Below are 18,629 nucleotides of genomic sequence, written 5' to 3' on the forward strand. Positions count from 1 at the left end.
TTAATATATTCTAAGAAAAAGTTTTAAAATTGGGAATAATTAATCTATCCTTACAGTTGATGTTTTTACCCTCTTCCCCCAGGATGAAAATGGGATAAATAGACCAGTCTGTTCCTATATTAAACCACTTCGAGCTGGGAGGCTTCTGGATACTCCAAGGCAGGCAGCAAGATTTGTTAATGTCCTTGGTTATGAAAGAGCCCCTGTTATTGGAGGAGGAGGTAAACAGGAACAGTGGTGCACTCTGCTGGCCTTTCTCTGTAGAAACAAGGTATTCTACACATGTAATAGAATTAAAAAGTAGTACATCATAGTTATTGTGAATTGATTGCATTTGAAAACAGAAAAGTGGGTAAATTATCAATTTGAACTAGTCAGAATCTTTTGTTTTTAATACATAAAAAACTTAGCAACTTTATTTTCTTGTATAGTTTCTTATTTAGCATAATATGATTTTTGTGAGGTGGAGACAAGTACTATTGTGTCAGAAATCAAGATATAGAGATAAATTAAACAGTGAATTAGAGACGGTGCTGGGACCAGGATCATGGTCTTTCTAGTACTATTCATGTTTTAAAATCTATTTAGATGATACATTTTTTTTAAAAGAGAAAATGGCAGTACAAGATGAATATGGAAGAAAATCTTGGATTGCATGATATTTTGTTTAGTTTCAAGTGTAAGTATATAAGAATTTGTGTACATTTCTGATGTTAATTCAATAAATGAATTTTATAGATTGTGTGATATTTTTAATCTGTGTTCTAAAAATGATAATATGAAAACAAGACTATCTTCAGCATTTCAGTTCTGAAATAGAAAAAAATTAATTTATTTGTTTTGCAATAATTTTTGTCTGAGGTTGTATAAGTAGTATGAGTATTCATTCACAAGGCAAAGCTTATACTGAAGAGCCTATTTAGCTTAGGGATTGATTTGTTAGGAAGATTTTATCTTAAAAACAATTGGTGGGGGGCACCTGGGTGGCTCAGTCAGTTAAGTGTCTGCCTTCGGCTCAGGTCATGATCCTGGGGTCCTGGGATTGAGCCCTGAGTCGAGCTCCCTCCTCAGTGGGGAGTCAGTTTCTCCCTCTGCCCCTCACCCTGCTCATGCTTTCTCTCTCTTGCATGGTCTCTCTCTCTCTCTCTCAAATAAATAAATAATCTTAAAGGAAAAAAAAAATTGAAGGGGTTCCTGGGTGGCTCAGTCAGTTACACATCTTACTCTTGATTTTGGCTCAGGTCATGATCTCACGATCGTGGAGTTGAGCCCCAAGTCAGGCTCCACGCTCAGCATGGAGTCTACTTAAGATTCTCTTCTTTCTTCCTTCCACTCTGCTTCTCCCCACCTCCCGCACTCTCTCTCTCTTTTTTAATTTTTTTTTTTAAAGATTTTTTTTATTTGACAGAGACAGACACAGCGAGAGAGGGAACACAAGCAGGGGAAGTGGGAGAGGGAGAAGCAGGCTTCCCGCAGAGCAGGCAGCCTGTTGCGAGGCTCAGTCCCAAGATCCTGGGATCGTGACCTGAGCCAAAGGCAGAAGCTTAACAACTGAGCCACCCAGGCGCCCCCACACTATTTCTTTCTTAAAAAAAACGAAAAGAGTTAAACATTATCAATAAATTATTTTGATTTATTCTCAAGTTGTGGTTCCCAAAAGTTGTGTGTTTGGATTTAAGCTTTTTTATTTCAAATATAGCAGGAATGGTACATACTTAGAGTCATTATGTAAATATTTCCTAAAACAAATAATCACCCCTTTGATTCATTTTGTTTACCTGAGTTTGTTTAAAGAGAAAGCACATCTTAAATTAGAATCTTGAAATTATTAATTAAAAAAAATTTTTTTTTAATTTATTCAGAGAGAAAGAGAGAGAGAGAGTACAAGTAGCGGGGAGAGTCAGTGGGAGAGGGAGAGGCATACTCCTCACTGAGCAGGGAGCCCAACACAGGGCTTGATCCCAGGATACTGGGATCATGACCTGAGCAGAAGGCAGCCCCTTAAACTGAGCCACCCAGGCACCCCAGAAGCTTGAAATTATTGAAAAAGTTATTCTTGCACAAACAAGAGCATTACAGCAGTAAGGGTGAAATTTCTCCCATAATTCTATTGCCAGTTTTTCATCTCTTTTTATGTTTTTGTGTTTCTCTGTGTATATATTATTTTTCCATGATTATAATTGAGATATAAATAAAGTTTTGTGTCCTGCTTTATAATTTAACATTGTGCTGTGGACATTTTCCCATGTAGTTGTTGCTACAGTTTTTATGATCTCCATCTTTTAATGTTTGTATAAAGTTTTCTTTAGTGGATTACAAAATCTTCTTAACTATTGCCATTGTAGGAACTGTTTCTTTTGGCTACAGTAGCTTGCTTCTAATTTTTTTATATCTTTGTGAGTGAGTATTTTCATTGAATATTTTTGGGAGTATTATTATTTTTTTTTGAAAATTTTTAGTATAAAATCTCAGTACAGAAATTACTGGGTCTAAAAGGTTGGATATATTTTTCAAAAGTCAAATTTGACGTTTTAAAATGTTATTGATTCTAGTATATTTAATCAAAAAACAGCAGTACAGAGCCACTAATACAAAATTTAAGGGGAAAGAAATCACCCCTCAGGCTAACACTGAACTTAAAATTTTGCTTTTGTATATTACCTGTAGTCCTGCACTTAAATACATATCTTCATGTAATTGTAGCCTGTTTTAATATTTTTATTTTTTTATAGATTATCAGATATTTTCTGTTTTTGTAGCTTTCATAATATTTTTAAGTTGTGAAAGTAATATAATATTGTCAAAGAAAATTTAGAAACTAGAAGGGAAAATGATATATAACCTTCCATAATTATAGCCATTGTTGACATTTTCTTCTTTCAGCCATTTTTCCTGGTATGTATTGCCTTAAAATGATCACGTACAGATACTGTAACTCATTGTTTTAAGTTTGAGTCTTTTCCCATGTATTTGCATTTCTTGATGTATCATTTGTCATCTTGTCTGTTCATGTCCTTTAGCTCTTATCTATTCATCTTTAAAATCTTGCTACTTTTCTATGTTATATGAGTTTTTTATAAACTTTTGAATCCGAATGTCCCCTTTTATTTATTTATCTATTTATTTATTTATTTTTTAAAGAATTTCTTTATTTGAGAGAGAGAGAGAGAACAGCATGAGAGGGGATAGGGTCAGAGGGAGAAGCAGGCTCCCCGCTGAGCTGGGAGCCCAATGTGGGACTCGATCCCAGGACTCCAGGATCATGACCTGAGCCGAAGGCAGTCGCTCAACCAACTGAGTCACCCAGGCGCCCACTTTTATTTATTTATTTGACAGAGAGAGACACAGCGAGAGAGGGAACACAGCAGGGGGAGTGGGAGAGGGAGAAGCAGGCTTCCTGCTGAGCAGGGAGCTCGATGTGGGGCTCAATCCCAGGACCCTGGGATCATGACCTGAGCTGAAGGCAGACACTTAACGACTGAGCCATCCAGGTGCCCCTGAATGTCCCCTTTTAAAGTATATATGTTATGACTATCAGATTTGTGAGCACTGACTTTGTAAAATAATTTAGGTTCTTCTAAAATTAGTGTATTCTTACCCCTGTCCCCAGTTGTTTCAGCTTACCACTAGACTAATGATTAAAAGAAAAAATTAGGGGCATCTGGGTGGCTCAGTCACCTTCGGCTCAGGTCGTGATCTCAGAGTCCTGGGATCAAGCCCCATGTTGGGCTCCCTGCTGGGTAGGGAGTCTGCTCCCTCTCCCTTTCCTCTCTTTCTCTCTCTTGCTCCTTCCTAAGTAAATAAATAAAACCTTTAAAAAAAAAAAAATCTGGGGGTGCCTAGCTGGCTCAGTCGGTGAAGCATGTGACTCTCAGGGTTGTGAGTTTGAGTCCCATGTTGGGTTTAGAGATTACTTAAAAATAAAAAATAAAAAAACTTGAAAAAATGAAAAAATTAATACTGCTTTTTAATTATAATTTTTATTGGATATTTAATGAGGAAACTGAAAGAATGAATACTTAATTCATTTCATTTTCTAGGGTGACTGTGAAGATCATGCTAACCTTCTATGCAGCCTTCTTCTTGGATATGGATTAGAAGCCTTTGTCTGTGTTGGGACTAAGGCAAAAGGAGTACCTCACGCGTGGGTTATGACCTGTGGAACTGATGGGACTATCACTTTTTGGGAGAGTTTAACAGGACACAGGTTTGTCAACTATGTTATAAGGATATTAAAATGAAGATGTAAATGTTTGAAATTATAGGTTCTTTGTTTATATTGATGGTATTCAAAGGCACATCCTGATAATTTTCATTATTAGAGCCTTTTTGATAACTATGTAAAACATTACTTCAATTAAAATACTAAATTTGAAGAAAATTTGTACATCTAAAATATTCTTTACCAACATAATATTGGTAAAAAATAAATGATTTCTTTTTAATTTTGTGTAATTGGCATATGCTTTTTCTGATGTTTTTCCTCAAGCCTAAAAGTAAGTTCAGGGTGTAAATCATGATTTCTTTTGAAAATTTGATGTCACTAACTCCACATTGGTAAATTCACTGTATACTTTTCTTAGTTCTTTTGACTGCCATCAGATTTTGAAAGAGTTGCGTGCTCCTCCTTCTTTCCTGGGACCATCTCTTTCCTTAGCTTCTCCCATAGCTCTTTCAGTTTTCATTATTCCTGTCTGGCTGTTCTCACTTCTCCTTCATTTTATCTGTAAATGTTGGAGTTCCTAAAGGTGCAGCCCTGGGCCATCTTCTCAGTTTTCTAAATTTCCCCCTGGTTGATAATTGTTTTAATTAGTTGTACCTATTTAGTTGTAGCTAAGTTATTTTAATTGTGTTATTTGAGATGAACAGTTTTGATCTTAATGATTATACATAGAATATATTTTCATGTTGAATAAAGTTGATTTTTATATCATAATATGTGCCATACAATTACTGTAGAGTAATCAAATTGTAGAAATATAAGAAGAAAAAACAAGTATTAAACTCTAGTCCTAGGAAATAGTTATAGCCTTAAGTATCTTTATCAGTAGGTGTTGCCTTCTTAATTTTTAAGTTTTTATTATATAAAATGATGATTTACTTTTTTTAGGTACATCCACAAACCTGCCAATCCTGATGAATCTCCAGTTGCTGAACAGCCCAAACCATTGTACCCATATCGAACAATTGGTTGTGTTTTCAATCATCAGATGTTCCTGGGAAATTGTCAGCCCTCTGACTCAGTAGAAATCTGTGTATTTGATTTGAATGATGAATCCAAATGGAAGCCCATGAGTGAAGAAGCAATCAAATCTGTGTGTGCTCCGGGAGCTACAACATCCCTTCCTCCCTTTCCCCCTCTGTGTGCATCCACAATTGATGCTTCAGTAACAAGTAATGAAATAGAAATGCAGCTAAGGCTGCTAGTGTCAGAACACAGGAAGGTAATTAACACTGAAATTTGTAGTTTCACGCATTTTTTTAATTTGTTTATATATTTAACGATTTGGGGAGGAGGGCAGGTGGGATAGTGCCAGTCACTGTTCTAGCCCTGAAGAAAGCAGATTTAGTTCCTGCCCTTAAGAAGCTTGAAGTTTTGAAAGTCATGAGAGTTAGCTTCTAAGACTCAAAAATTTCCAAATTCATTAATACTTTTAGAATTTATTACTTTCTTCTAGAAATGAAGAATGTTAACTAGTTCAGACTTTTGCTGAATACCACTAATTTGGATTTCTTTTTTTTTTTTTAAAGATTTTATTTATTTATTTGAGAGAGAGAATGAGATAGAGAGCAAGAGCATGAGATGGGGGAGGGTCAGAGGGAGAAGCAGACTCCCCGCTGAGCAGGGAGCCTGATGCGGGACTCGATCCCGGGACTCCAGGATCATGACCCGAGCCGAAGGCAGTCGCTTAACCAACTGAGCCACCCAGGTGCCCTCTTTTTTTTTTTTTTTTTTTAAGATTTTATTTATTTATTTGACAGAGAGCGAGAGAGGGAACAAAAGCAGGGGGAGTTGGGAGAGGGAGAAGCAGGCTTCCTGCCGAGCAGGGAGCCCAATGTGGGGCTCTATCCCAGGACCCTGCGATCATGACCTGAGCTGAAGGCAGGCGCTTAACGACTGAGCCACCCAGGTGCCCCTGGATTTCTTTTTTTGTGAAGTACTTATTCATATTATTCCCATTGAAAATATTGAGTTATATTTTTTCATATTCATTTTTTTCCAGGTTGGTTTTGTTTATTTCTTCCTATCACACTAATTTAGCTGGATGTAAAATTATATCCTCATTTTAGCTTTAATTTGCATTTCCCTGATTACTAATGAGATCAAACCTCTTATTAGCCATTTAGATTCTTTTGTACATTAAGAAGACATAAAAAACAGGGTGCCTGGGTGGCTCAGTCATTAAGCGTCTACCTTCGGCTCAGATCATGATCCCAGGGTCCTGGGATCGAGCCCCATGTCGGGTCCCTGCTTGGCGGGAAGCCTGCTTCTCCTTCTCCCACCCCGCCTGCTTGTGTTCCCTCTCTCTGTGTCTCTCTTTGTCAAATAAATAAATCTTAAAAAAAAAAAACATAAAAAACATAAAAAGATTAGTATATTTTAAGAATTTTTGTTCATGAAGAGAAACCAGTCAGGAGTGAAAAGAGCACAGTTGGAGTGGGAAAAGTTATATGCAACACATACAACCGTCAAAGACTAGAATCCTAGGAGACTTATTTCTTTTTTTTTAATAGTTTTTTATTGTTATGTTAATCATCATACATTACATCATTAGTTTTTGATGTAGTGTTCCATGATTCATTCTTTGTGCATAACACCCAGTGCTCCATGCAGAATGTGCCCTCTTTAATACCTGTCACCAGGCTAACCCATCCCCCCAACGCCCTCCCCTCTAGAATCCTCAGTTTGTTTTTCAGAGTCCATCGTCTCTCATGGTTCGTCTCTCCCTCCGACTTACTCCCCTTCATTCTTCCCCTCCTGCTATCTTCTTCTTTTTTTTCTTAACATATGTTGCAGTATTTGTTTCAGAAGTACAGATCCGTGATTCATCAGTCTTGTACAATTCACAGCGCTCAGCATAGCACATACCCTCCCCAATGTCTATCACCCAGCCACCCAATCCCTCCCACCCCCACCACTCCAGCAACACTCAGTTTATTTCCTGAGATTAAGAATTCCTCATATCAGTGAGGTCATATGATACATGTCTTTCTCTGATTGACTTATTTCACTCAGCATAACACCCTCCAGTTCCATCCACGTCGTTGGAAATGGCAAGATCTCCTTTCTTTTGATGGCTGCATAATATTCCATTGTGTATATATACCACATCTTCTTTATCCATTCATCTGTCGATGGACATATTGGCTCTTTCCACAGTTTGGCTATTGTGGACATTGCTGCTATAAACATTGGGGTGCATGTACCCCTTCAGATCCCTACTTTTGTATCTTTGTGGTAAATACCCAGTAGTGCAATTGCTGGGTCATAGGGTAGCTCTATTTTCAACTGTTTGAGGAACCTCCATACTGTTTTCCAGAGTGGCTGCACCAGCTTGCATTCCCACCAACAGTGTAGGAGGGTTCCCCTCTCTCCGCATCCCCGCCAACATCTGTCGTTTCCTGACTTCTTAATTTTAGCCATTCTGACTGGTGTAAGGTGGTATCTCATTGAGGTTTTGATTTGGATTTCCCTGATGCCGAGCGATGTTGAGCACTTTTTCATGTGTCTGTTGGCCATTTGGATGTCTTCTTTGGAAAAATGTCTGTTCATGTCTTCTGCCCATTTCTTGATTGGATTATTTGTTCTTTGGGTGTTGAGCTTGATAAGTTCTTTATAGATTTTGGATACTAGCCCTTTATCTGATATGTCATTTGCAAATATTTTCTCCCATTCTGTCAGTTGTATTTTGGTTTTGTGGACTGTTTCTTTTGCTGTGCAAAGCTTTTTATCTTGATGAAATCCCAATAGTTCATTTTTGCCCTTGCTTCCGTTGCCTTTGGCGATGTTTCTAGGAAGAAGTTGTTGCGGCTGAGGTCGAAGAGATTGCTGCCTGTGTTCTCCTTTAGGATTTTGATGGACTCCTGTCTCACGTTTAGGTCTTTCAACCATTTGGAGTCTATTTTTGTGTGTGGTGTAAGGAAATGGTCCAGTTTCATTCTTCTGCATGTGGCTGTCCAATTTTCCCAACACCATTGGTTGAAGAGACTGTCTTTTTTCCATTGGACATTCTTTCCTGCTTTGTCAAAGATGAGTTGACCATAGAGTTGAGGGTCCATTTCTGGGCTCTCTATTCTGTTCCACTGATCTATGTGTCTGTATTTGTGCCAGTACCATACTGTCTTGATGATGACAGCTTTGTAATAGAGCTGGAAGTCTGGAATTGTGATGCCGCCAGCTTTGTTTTTCTTTTTCAATATTCCTCTGGCTATTCGGAGTCTCTTCTGGTTCCATACAAATTTTAGGATTATTTGTTCCATTTCTTTGAAAAAGGTGGATGGTATTTTGATGGGGATTGCATTGAATGTGTAGATTGCTTTAGGTAGCATTGACATCTTCACAATGTTTGTTCTTCCAATCCATAAGCATGGAACGTTTTTCCATTTCTTTGTGTCTTCTTCAATTTCTTTCATGGGTATTTTTTAGTTTTCTGAGTACAGATCCTTTGCCTCTTTGGTTAAATTTATTCCTAGGTATCTTATGGTTTTGGGTGCCATTGTAAATGGGATCGACTCCTTGATTTGTCTCTCTTCTGTCTTGTTGGTGTATAGGAATGCTACTGATTTCTGTGCATTGGTTTTATATCCTGCTACTTTACTGAATTCCTGTATGAGTTCTAGCAGTTTTGGGGTGGAGGCTTTTGGGTTTTCCACATACAGTATCATATCATCTGCAAAGAGTGAGAGTTTGACTTCCTCTTTGCCGATTTGGATGCCTTTGATTTCTTTTTGTTGTCTGATTGCTGTGGCTAGGACTTCTAATACTATGTTGAATAGCAATGGTGAGAGTGGACATCCCTGCCGTGGTCCTGACGTTAGGGGAAAAGCTCTCAGCTTTTCCGCATTGAGAATGATATTCGCTGTAGGTTTTTCATAGATGGCTTTTATGATATTGAGGTATGTACCCTCTATCCCTATACTCTGAAGAGTTTTGATCAAGAAAGGATGCTGTACTTTGTCAAATGCTTTTTCTGCATCTATTGAGTGGATCATATGGTTCTTGTTCTTTCTTTTGTTAATGTATTGTATCACGTTGATTGATTTGCGGATGTTGAACCAGCCTTGCAGCCCAGGGATAAATCCCACTTGGTCATGGTGAATAATCCTTTTAATGTACTGTTGGATCCTATTGGCTAGTATTTTGGTGAGAATTTTTGCATCCATGTTCATCAAGGATATTGGTGTGTAATTCTCCTTTTTGATGGGGTCTTTGTCTGGTTTTGGGATCAAGGTAATGCTGGCCTCATAAAATGAGTTTGGAAGTTTTCCTTCCATTTCTATTTTTTGGAGCAGTTTCAAGAGAATAGGTATTAATTCTTCTTGAAATGTTTGGTAGAATTCCCCAGAGAAGCCATCTGGCCCTGGGCTTTTGTTTGTTGGGAGATTTTTGAGGACTGCTTCACTTTCCTTAGTGGTTATAGGTCTGTTCAGGTTTTCTATTTCTTCCTGGTTCAGTTTTGGTAGTTGATACATCTCCAGGAATGCACCCATTTCTTCCAGGTTATCTAATTTGCTGGCATAGAGTTGCTCATAATATGTTCTTATAGTTGTTTGTATTTCTTTGGTGTTGGTTGTGATCTCTCCTCTTTCATTCATGATTTTGTTGATTTGGGTCATTTTTCTTTTTGATAAGTCTGGCCAGGGGGTTATCAATCTTCTTAATTCTTTCAAATAACCAGCTCCTAGTTTCATTGATCTGTTCTACTGTTCTTTTGGTTTCTGTTTCATTGATTTCTGCTCTGATCTTTATTATTTCTCTTCTCCTGCTGGTTTAGGCTTTCTTTGCTGTTCTTTCTCCAGCTCCTTTAGGTGTAGGGTTAGGTTGTGTATTTGAGACCTTTCTTGTTTCTTGAGAAAGGCTTGTATTGCTCTATACTTTCCTCTCAGGACTGCCTTTGCTGTATCCCAAAGATTTTGAACAGTTGTGTTTTCATTTTCATTGGTTTCCATGAATTTTTTTAATTCTTCTTTAATTTCCTGGTTGACCCATTCATTCTTTAGTAGGATGCTCTTTAGCCTCCATGTATTTGAGTTCTTTCCGACTTTCCTCTTGTGATTGAGTTCTAGTTTCAAAGCATTGTGGTCTGAAAATATGCAGGGAATGATCCCCGTCTTTTGGTACCAGTTGAGACCTGATTTGTGACCTAGGATGTGATCTATTCTGGAGAATGTTCCATGGGCACTAGAGAAGAATGTGTATTCTGTTGCTTTGGGAATGGAATGTTCTGAATATGTCTGTAAAGTCCATTTGGTCCAGTGTTTCATTTAAAGTATTTCCTTGTTGATCTTTTGCTTAGATGATCTGTCCATTTCAGTCAGGGGGGTGTTAAAGTCCCCCACTATTATTGTATTGTTGTCAATGTGTTTCTTTGCTTTTGTTACTAATTGCCTTATATAATTGGCTGCTTCCACGTTAGGGGCATAGATATTTACAATTGTTAGATCTTCTTGTTTGATAGACCCTTTAAGTAGGATATAGTGTCCTTCTTCATCTCTTATTACAGTCTTTGTTTTAAAATTTAATTTGTCTGATATAAGGATTGCTACCCCAGCTTTCTTTTGGTGTCCATTAGCATGGTAAATGGTTTTCCACCCCCTCACTTTCAATCTGGGGGTGTCTTTGGGTCTAAAACGAGTCTCTTGCAGACAGCATATGGATGGGTCTTGTTTTTTAATCCAATCTGATAGCCGGTGCCTTTTGATTGGGGCATTTAGCCCATTTACATTCAGGGTAACTATTGAAAGGTATGAATTTGGTGCCATTGTATTGCCTGTAAGGTGAATGTTACTGTATATTGTCTGTGTTCCTTTCTGATCTGTGCTGCTTTTAGGCTCTCTTTTTGCTTAGAGGACCTCTTTCAATATTTCTTGTAGGGCTGGTTTTGTGTTTGCAAATTCCTTTAGTTTTTGTTTGTCCTGGAAGGTTTTTATCTCTCCTTCTATTTTCAATGATAGCCTAGCTGGATATAGTATTCTTGGCTGCCTATTTTTCTTGTTTAGTGCTCTGAAGATATCATGCCAGTCCTTTCTGGCCTGCCAGGTCTCTGTGGATAGGTCTTTTGCCAATCGAGACTTATTTCTAATTCACCTTTTCGAATTCCCTAATAGACTCCCCACCTTCAGTGAACCCTGTTTTCCATGTTCCTTGAGGCCATCAAAGGCAAACTGATTTATCAGATATGTTTTCCGGGCTCCCAGTTACTATTAGTTTTGGTTCTAAAATCTGCTGTACTCACATGCCAACTCATCAAAGCATTTAAAAGTATATTTTGGAAAATATTTAATCTGGCATTTGTAGTTTGGTCTTAATTAGCAATAGGTTATTTAAGGACCTAGTTCACTACACTGCTGGGAATGAAAGCCCCTCATTACTGCCCCTTTCCTTCCATCACTTATACTGCCTTTTAATTTTCTTAGGTCTTGTTTACAAACAAGACCAGTATTTTATTATAAGAATTTATATAGAAGAAGAAAACTGAGCTAGATACTAGTGTTAATCACTAAGTTAGTGGTGCCTGTAAACCAGCCAGTGAGATTTACTTTTTGCCAGGGTAAAAAGATAGATGATCATAGACCTTTGGGGTTACTTGGAACCACTTAAAACCTTGAACACAAAATCAGAAAATGGTAGAGATCTATTATGATAATCAAAATATTTAGTATTTTGAGAAGTTTTTTATGTTTGTAACAATGTTTTTTTAAAATGTGTCTAGATATCTATAGTTCATTTGATGTTCTAAATGAAATCATAATTGCCTTCAGCATTCCATTAGAAACGTTTTAAGCTCCCTAAAGGCCTATAGAATGTCTTTTTCACCTTTTTATCTCTCTACAGTTTAAAAGTTAATGTTTTTTATAAATATTTGAGTTTAATTATACATGCAATTCATTTGTTGATTTTTCTCCCCTACTATAGTTGAATTTCTGTTGGAGCAATCAAATTAAGCAGATTCAATCTTACTAAACTCTTTAAAGTTAAATAAAATATGATTTCAAATTTCAGAGGCACTGTATTTTCCATAGTAGGACTCTTCCATGTAGTCTTTTCTAGTGGATATTAAGGAAGTATAGATTTTGGAGACTTCCTAACATCATTGTATTCAAAGTTTATTGGATTTTTTTCTCTAAGAAGTAAAACCAGATACCTGTAGTTCCTTTATTTATATGTGTCCTTATAATAATTAATAGAAAATTTAAAAAGTTATGACAGGTTTTTAAAAATCTTTTGGCATACATTAAAATAGCGAACACTTAAAATTGGCTTTTAAAACATTAGTGTATTTCACCTTTCCTTTTTATCTTTTGATTGCTGTAGGATCTTGGTCTCACTACTGTTTGGGAAGACCAGCTTTCCTATCTCTTATCACCAGCTTTGGCTTCTTATGAATTTGAACGTACAACGAGTATATCTGCAGGCAATGAAGAATTTCAAGATGCCATAAGGAGGGCTGTACCTGATGGTCACACATTTAAAGGGTTCCCAATACATTTTGTATATAGAAATGCAAGGCGTGCATTTGCCACATGTCTTCGGTAAGGTGGAATTTATGAATTCGTAAATGTTGTTATTGGCTTAGGAATTTAAAGATATTTATTTATTTATTTATTTATTTGAGAGAGAGCAAGCTCAAGGTGGGGGCAGAGTGGGGACAAGCAAGCTCTGCACTGAGCATGGAGCCCGATGCGGGGCTGGATCTCACGACTCTGAGATCATGACCTGAGCTGAAATCAGGAGTCAGACATACAACCTACTGAGCCACCCAGGCGGCCCTATTAACCTAGGAATTTTAGCAGTCTGTTAGTCTGGTTATTTAGGAATGACTTTAGAATCACATGGGGAACTTTTGTAATGATCTATTATTTTCCTTGCCACAGATTATGATTCATTAGGTCTGAAATGTAGCTCTAGGTAGTTGGGATAATTTTCCCATTGATTTTGGTGCACTCTCAGTTGAGGATTTCTGATCTTGTCCAGTGTAATTTTTTAAATTTGTAGACTGAAGAAATATTCTATAATTTGAATAAGTTAAGCAAAATCACAGGGCTATTGGTAGCAGAGACAGGATTTTTAAAAATTATTTTAAATACTGACTTACTTAGAAATAAAACCTAAGTTCACTTCTTAATTGAATAAATTTTCTTTCTTCTATAGGTCTCCTTTCTGTGAAGAAATAATCTGTTGCCGTGGAGACCAGGTGCGACTGGCAGTTCGTGTCCGAGTGTTTACTTACCCTGAATCTGCATGTGCTGTTTGGATCATGTTTGCTTGTAAATATCGCTCGGTATTATAGGACTAACATTTCTATAAGAATATACCTGTTTTATTGGAATTTTACACATTGTACATTCTAGCTGTATAGAGGTTATTATTTTAAAAATCATTCTGGCTTGGATGTCATATTTCACTTTTGTATATACCTGACTGATAATGTTTAAGAAAATCATGTGTGTATTTAAAAATTAAGGATAAAAAACTTGTATAAATCTGAGTGGAATTTAGTATAAATTAAATGTGTATTTTATTTTAATAAATGCTACTTTGTTTACAGGTATTCAGTAGTTTAAATATAAATATAAAATTTACTCAGTTTTCCTTACATTAACAGGTAATCAGAGATATTTATTTAAGGGTTTGAGCCATAGTAAAATCAATATGATCATTATTTTTCATAGATTAATGGGGTTATTTTATATAAATTAGGAAAAATTAACCTCACAACAGATTTATTAAATAGGTGAAAATACATTTTGATGAATTATCACTTTTGAGGTTTATCCATGGCCATAGGTATATTTGTGACTTTCCAGGGATTTATGGGAAGACTTTGATGCAAGAGTAGGAAAAACTAATAGCAGAAAAGCATAAATATTAATAACAAAACAAACCTCACATAAAAGTACATAAATAATTTATAAGTATGTTAGATCCATTATAGAATGAGTATTTTTATTTTTAAAATTTTTAAATATTTATTTGAGAGAATGAGCAAGAGCGCACATAAGCAGGGGGAGCAGCAGAGGGAGAGGGAGAAGCAGGCAACCCACTGAGCAGGGAGCCTGATGTGGGACTCGATTCCAGGACCCTGGGATCATGACCCAGCCTGAGGGTAGACGCTTAACTGACTGAAGCACCCAGGTGCCCCAAAAATGAGTATTTTAGAAAAAATTCATCATACCCTTCTGTATGACACTTCGATAAACTGATTTCTGTAATTATTATTGGCAATTTGTTGCTGATTTTCTGTAGTCAGAGGATTCATTACTAGCCTCTTCATGGATTCCATCTTATAAACCACATTTGTTTGTCTTGAAACCACATTTGTTTTTCTTCCTTTTTTTTTTCCATTGTGATAAAAACATCAGTGTATATGTGACTACTCTAAATTGGAGAATCGTTATGTTAGGACACTGAAAAATGAGCATATGTGAGGGACTCCATGCTGATATTTGCTTTAAAATTGAGCAAGTTTTAAAAGTTAGTTTTAAAAGTGAACAACAGTGAACATTAAAAAAGCTATAGCAGTTTGACTTTTTATAAGAAGCTATATGACATAATTGATAGATTTGACTGTCCATTCAGCATCTCTGTGCACAGGTTGCTTCATCCATTGGTCTTAAAGCAACTGTGGGGCACCTGGGTGGCTCAGTTGGTTAAGTGTCCCAGTCCTGATCTCAGCTCAGGTCTTGATCTCAGGGTTGTGAGTTCGAGCCCATGTTGGGCTCCATGCTGGGCGTGATCGGCTATGCAAGTTAATCTTTTCATCACTTCATTGCAAATGATTTAATGTTTTTAAAATTAAAAACCATAGAGATACCCTAAAATTTACCTTTTGCTTATTTTTGTATATGATAAATATTTATGATTTAACTCGTTTAAAACTGAATATATCCCTCTTATTTTTCATTGAAAACAGTAATCAGATGTTTCCTTTGAGACTGACATGACTTTAGAGAATTAGCAAAATAAGAATTAGACTTTTTTTCTTTGTTACCAGAATTACTCATAAAGCTATCAATAGGGAAAATTGCTTACAGTTTTCAACTTTTGGAACAAACCATTTATGGGGCACATACTAAGAGGCAGACTATTTTAAGATCAAGGTTATGTTATCATTGAGGCTGGGCTTCCTGCCTTATTGTACCAGAGTAACACATGTATTCATAATGCATCTTTGGTATAAATTCTAAAATAAATTTCCTTTATATGCACTTTAATAGAGTCTGACATGAATAATTTTCTGTAAAGGTGGTTTATTTCAAAAGATTCAGTACATTTATCATTAGAATTCTCTCATTACCAATAATTTTTCTTATTAAAAATTAAATTTACCTTGTCTATTTAGCTGTCATAAAAGTTGTTTTCCTATTAAAAATGTAAAATTTTTTATATAATGTCTTTAATGTGTTCTTTTGTACACTAATACAGTCCTCTATACATATATGTATATGTATAATGCATAGGTATATTTATTAGGAGAATATCAGAAACCTAGAAACTTTATTATTCAAGTATGAGCCTATTGAATAAAACATTAAATTTAGTTCCAACTAAGTGAACACTCCAAATGCCTTTAAATTTTTTTCTACTATTGAGGTGTGCATTTTTTGATATGATCTGCAAAAACACATCTATAACCTGGCAGTTCTGGAAAGTGCACATATTTGACACTCACTTTTCTACTCCTTAAAAAAACAAGATTTGAACCAAATGAAGAGTAGGCTTAATATTTGAAAAGACAATTGCTGTTAAAGTAGTATTCTGTGCCGTATAACTGACCATCAGAAGGCATTAGTTATAAATCATCAGTTGCTTAAACCCATTCACACTTTTGATTTCATGCTGTACTAAACAAGAACATAGTTTATGTTAGACTACAGTTGGCAGTTTTTACAATTTTTTTTTTTTTACTCTTAGATAACAATTTTGACCTTTATACTTAAGGAGATAAGTATAGGAATTAGATGATCTGATTTTTAACATGCTCTTAACTTTTAAACCAATGAGAAAGTAGCATTGCTTTCTAGCTGTTGGTAGTTCAGAAATAATTTGAGATTAGCCAAAGCATATATAAAATATTAAAAACAAAATAGCCAAAATAGAAACCATCTAATTTTGAAGAACTTAAATTGTTTATAGCATATTCTACATTTAAAGCATAAGTTGAGTTATAATCATTAGTGCATGTAAATGTGGGTATTAAATGTTTAATATTTTCTTCTGAGATGTGGTTGGCATAGTCATTGTAATTACATTTGACTTGTATTTGGTTTGCGAATTAACTACATGACACCAGTGTTGAGACAGTCATGGATATTAGAAGGGAAGTAGAGGAGGTTATTAGCTGGTCATTAGCTCACATATAGTCTCTATTTTTTAAAGATTTATTTTATTTTATTTAAAGGTTTTATTTATTTGACAGAGATAGAGATAGAGAGAGATATTTGACAGAGATAAAGCACAAGCGGAGGGAATGGCAGAGGGAGAGGGAGAAGCAGGCTCTGCACTGAGCAGGGATCTCAACGTGGGGCTCAATCCCAGCACTCTGGGATCATGACCTGAGCCAAAGGCAAATGCTTAACCATCTGAGACACCAAGATGCCCCAAGATTGATTTATTTTAGAGCGAATAAGCTGTGGGGAGGGGCAGAGGGAAAGGGAGACGGAGAATCCTCAAGCAGACTCCGTTCTGAGTGCAGAGCCTGATGTGGGGCTTGATCTTGGGACTCTGAGTTCATGACCTAAGCCGAAATGAATGACTGAGCCACCCAAGCACCCCAGTTCACATATATTCTTATGAAAGATTCCTTCTCTGATTTTACTGAATTTAGACTTGTACTAATACTCCAAGACAGATGTTTCCTAGTGTTTTTGAAGGTAACTAGTTTTTTGGGTGGTTTTGTTTGTTTGTTTGTTTTGGTTTTGCATCTAAAACTAGAGTTTTAACTGTATGCAATTTAATATTTCATGGCCTGGATTACAGGATTTTGGACTTGAAAGGAGTCTTAGTCCACATAATTTATATAGTAATGAAATGGAGCTCTAGAGAAGTGAAGTTCTCTGTCCAAAGATTCATATTTCTAATAGCAGATCTGTTCTAGAATCAAGTTCTGACTTTGAGTTTATTTCTTTTTGCTGTATCTCTGCACAATGTGAGTTTTTCTCTCTGTGGGCGTGGCATTATTGGGTATGACCAAGTAACCATCCAACATAGTATGGAAAATTTTCATTTTAGTGGTTCTACCCAAGACATAGGAATATGGAAGCACCTGTCTTTTATGGTACTCATCACATAACCTATCAAAAATTACAGTAATATTTGGGATATCAAGTCACTGGCATGAGGCCAGAATTACTTTTTAGGGAAGATGGCCTAGGGAAGCTGAGTCCCTTAGAGGGGCAGTGAGCTGCTTGAGATTCCTTGTGGTGTAGAATTCAACTATTTGTATACTTAAAAGAGATTCAGTAAACTGAGGTACAGGGATAGTGCCTACTGACATGCATTTAGAAAATATTTCAGTCAGGGGCGCCTGGGTGGCTCAGTCGTTAAGCGTCTGCCTTCGGCTCAGGTCATGGTCCCAGGGTCCTGGGATCGCGCCCCGCATCCAGCTCCCTGCTCCGCGGGAAGCCTGCTTCTCCCTCTCCCACTCCCCCTGCTTGTGTTCCCTCTCTCGCTGTCAAATAAATAAATAAAATCTTAAAAAAAAAAGAAAATATTTCAGTCATATTGTCTGTATTTTGAGAGAATTACTTCTGAAATCCATTTATTTACAAATTGGATGTACCTGGCCAGTTGTTAATTGAATTTTTACAAAATCTTTTACTTGTACACAATGTACAGTGAGGGAATAGGAGCAATGGTAGTATGAAACTGGAAGATGATTGTCAGAAGTTAGAAAATCTATTGATTTGAACACAAGCAAACATTTTATCGACATAATTTGCCTACCATACAATTAACCTTTTTTTTTTCTTCCAAGTTTTTATTTAAATTCAAGTTAGTTAACATAGTGTAGTGTTGGTTTCAGGAATAGAATTTAGTGATTCATCATGTAAATATAACAATGTTTTAAAGTGTGCAGTGCAGTGGTTTATATTCTATTTAGAGATACATACAACCATCGTCAATAAAATTACAACATTTCATCACCTCAAAAAGAAACCCTGTACCCTTTAGCTGTTACTTTCCCATCTCCCCATTCCCTACCCTCCTTTCTCCCTAGTCCTAAGCAACCACTTATCCACTCTCTATGTAGATTTCCCTATTCTGGATTTTCATATGAATGGAATCACATATGGTCTTTTGTGACTGGCTTCTTTAACTGCACATAATGTCTTAGATTTATCCATGTTGTTGCATGTACCATATCATTCCTTTTTATGGGCAAATAATATTCCATTGTGTGGATATA

The 18,629-nt window shown here is 36.4% G+C and overlaps 1 protein-coding gene across 6 annotated transcripts in view; it reads left to right on the plus strand.

The window, feature by feature from the left end:
- CEP76 (centrosomal protein 76) overlaps window positions 1-18,629 on the plus strand; it is a 39,084-nt gene that overhangs the window by 11,970 nt on the left and 8,485 nt on the right. For 5 of the 6 annotated variants that reach the window (XM_027576308.2, XM_027576309.2, XM_027576305.2 and 2 more), the window contains 5 exons: window positions 83-271; window positions 4,041-4,207; window positions 5,111-5,444; window positions 12,536-12,753; window positions 13,373-16,681. In XM_027576308.2, coding sequence (XP_027432109.1) covers window positions 83-271; window positions 4,041-4,207; window positions 5,111-5,444; window positions 12,536-12,753; window positions 13,373-13,511 — 1,047 coding nt within the window. In that variant the 3' untranslated portion in view covers window positions 13,512-16,681. Of the gene's footprint in view, window positions 1-82; window positions 272-4,040; window positions 4,208-5,110; window positions 5,445-12,535; window positions 12,754-13,372; window positions 16,682-18,629 lie in introns of those variants that run through there. The other variant, XM_027576306.1, reaches the window with a different exon arrangement.

The sequence above is a fragment of the Zalophus californianus genome, chromosome 14 (genome assembly GCF_009762305.2).
Source record: "Zalophus californianus isolate mZalCal1 chromosome 14, mZalCal1.pri.v2, whole genome shotgun sequence".
Taxonomy (NCBI): Eukaryota; Metazoa; Chordata; class Mammalia; order Carnivora; family Otariidae; genus Zalophus; species Zalophus californianus.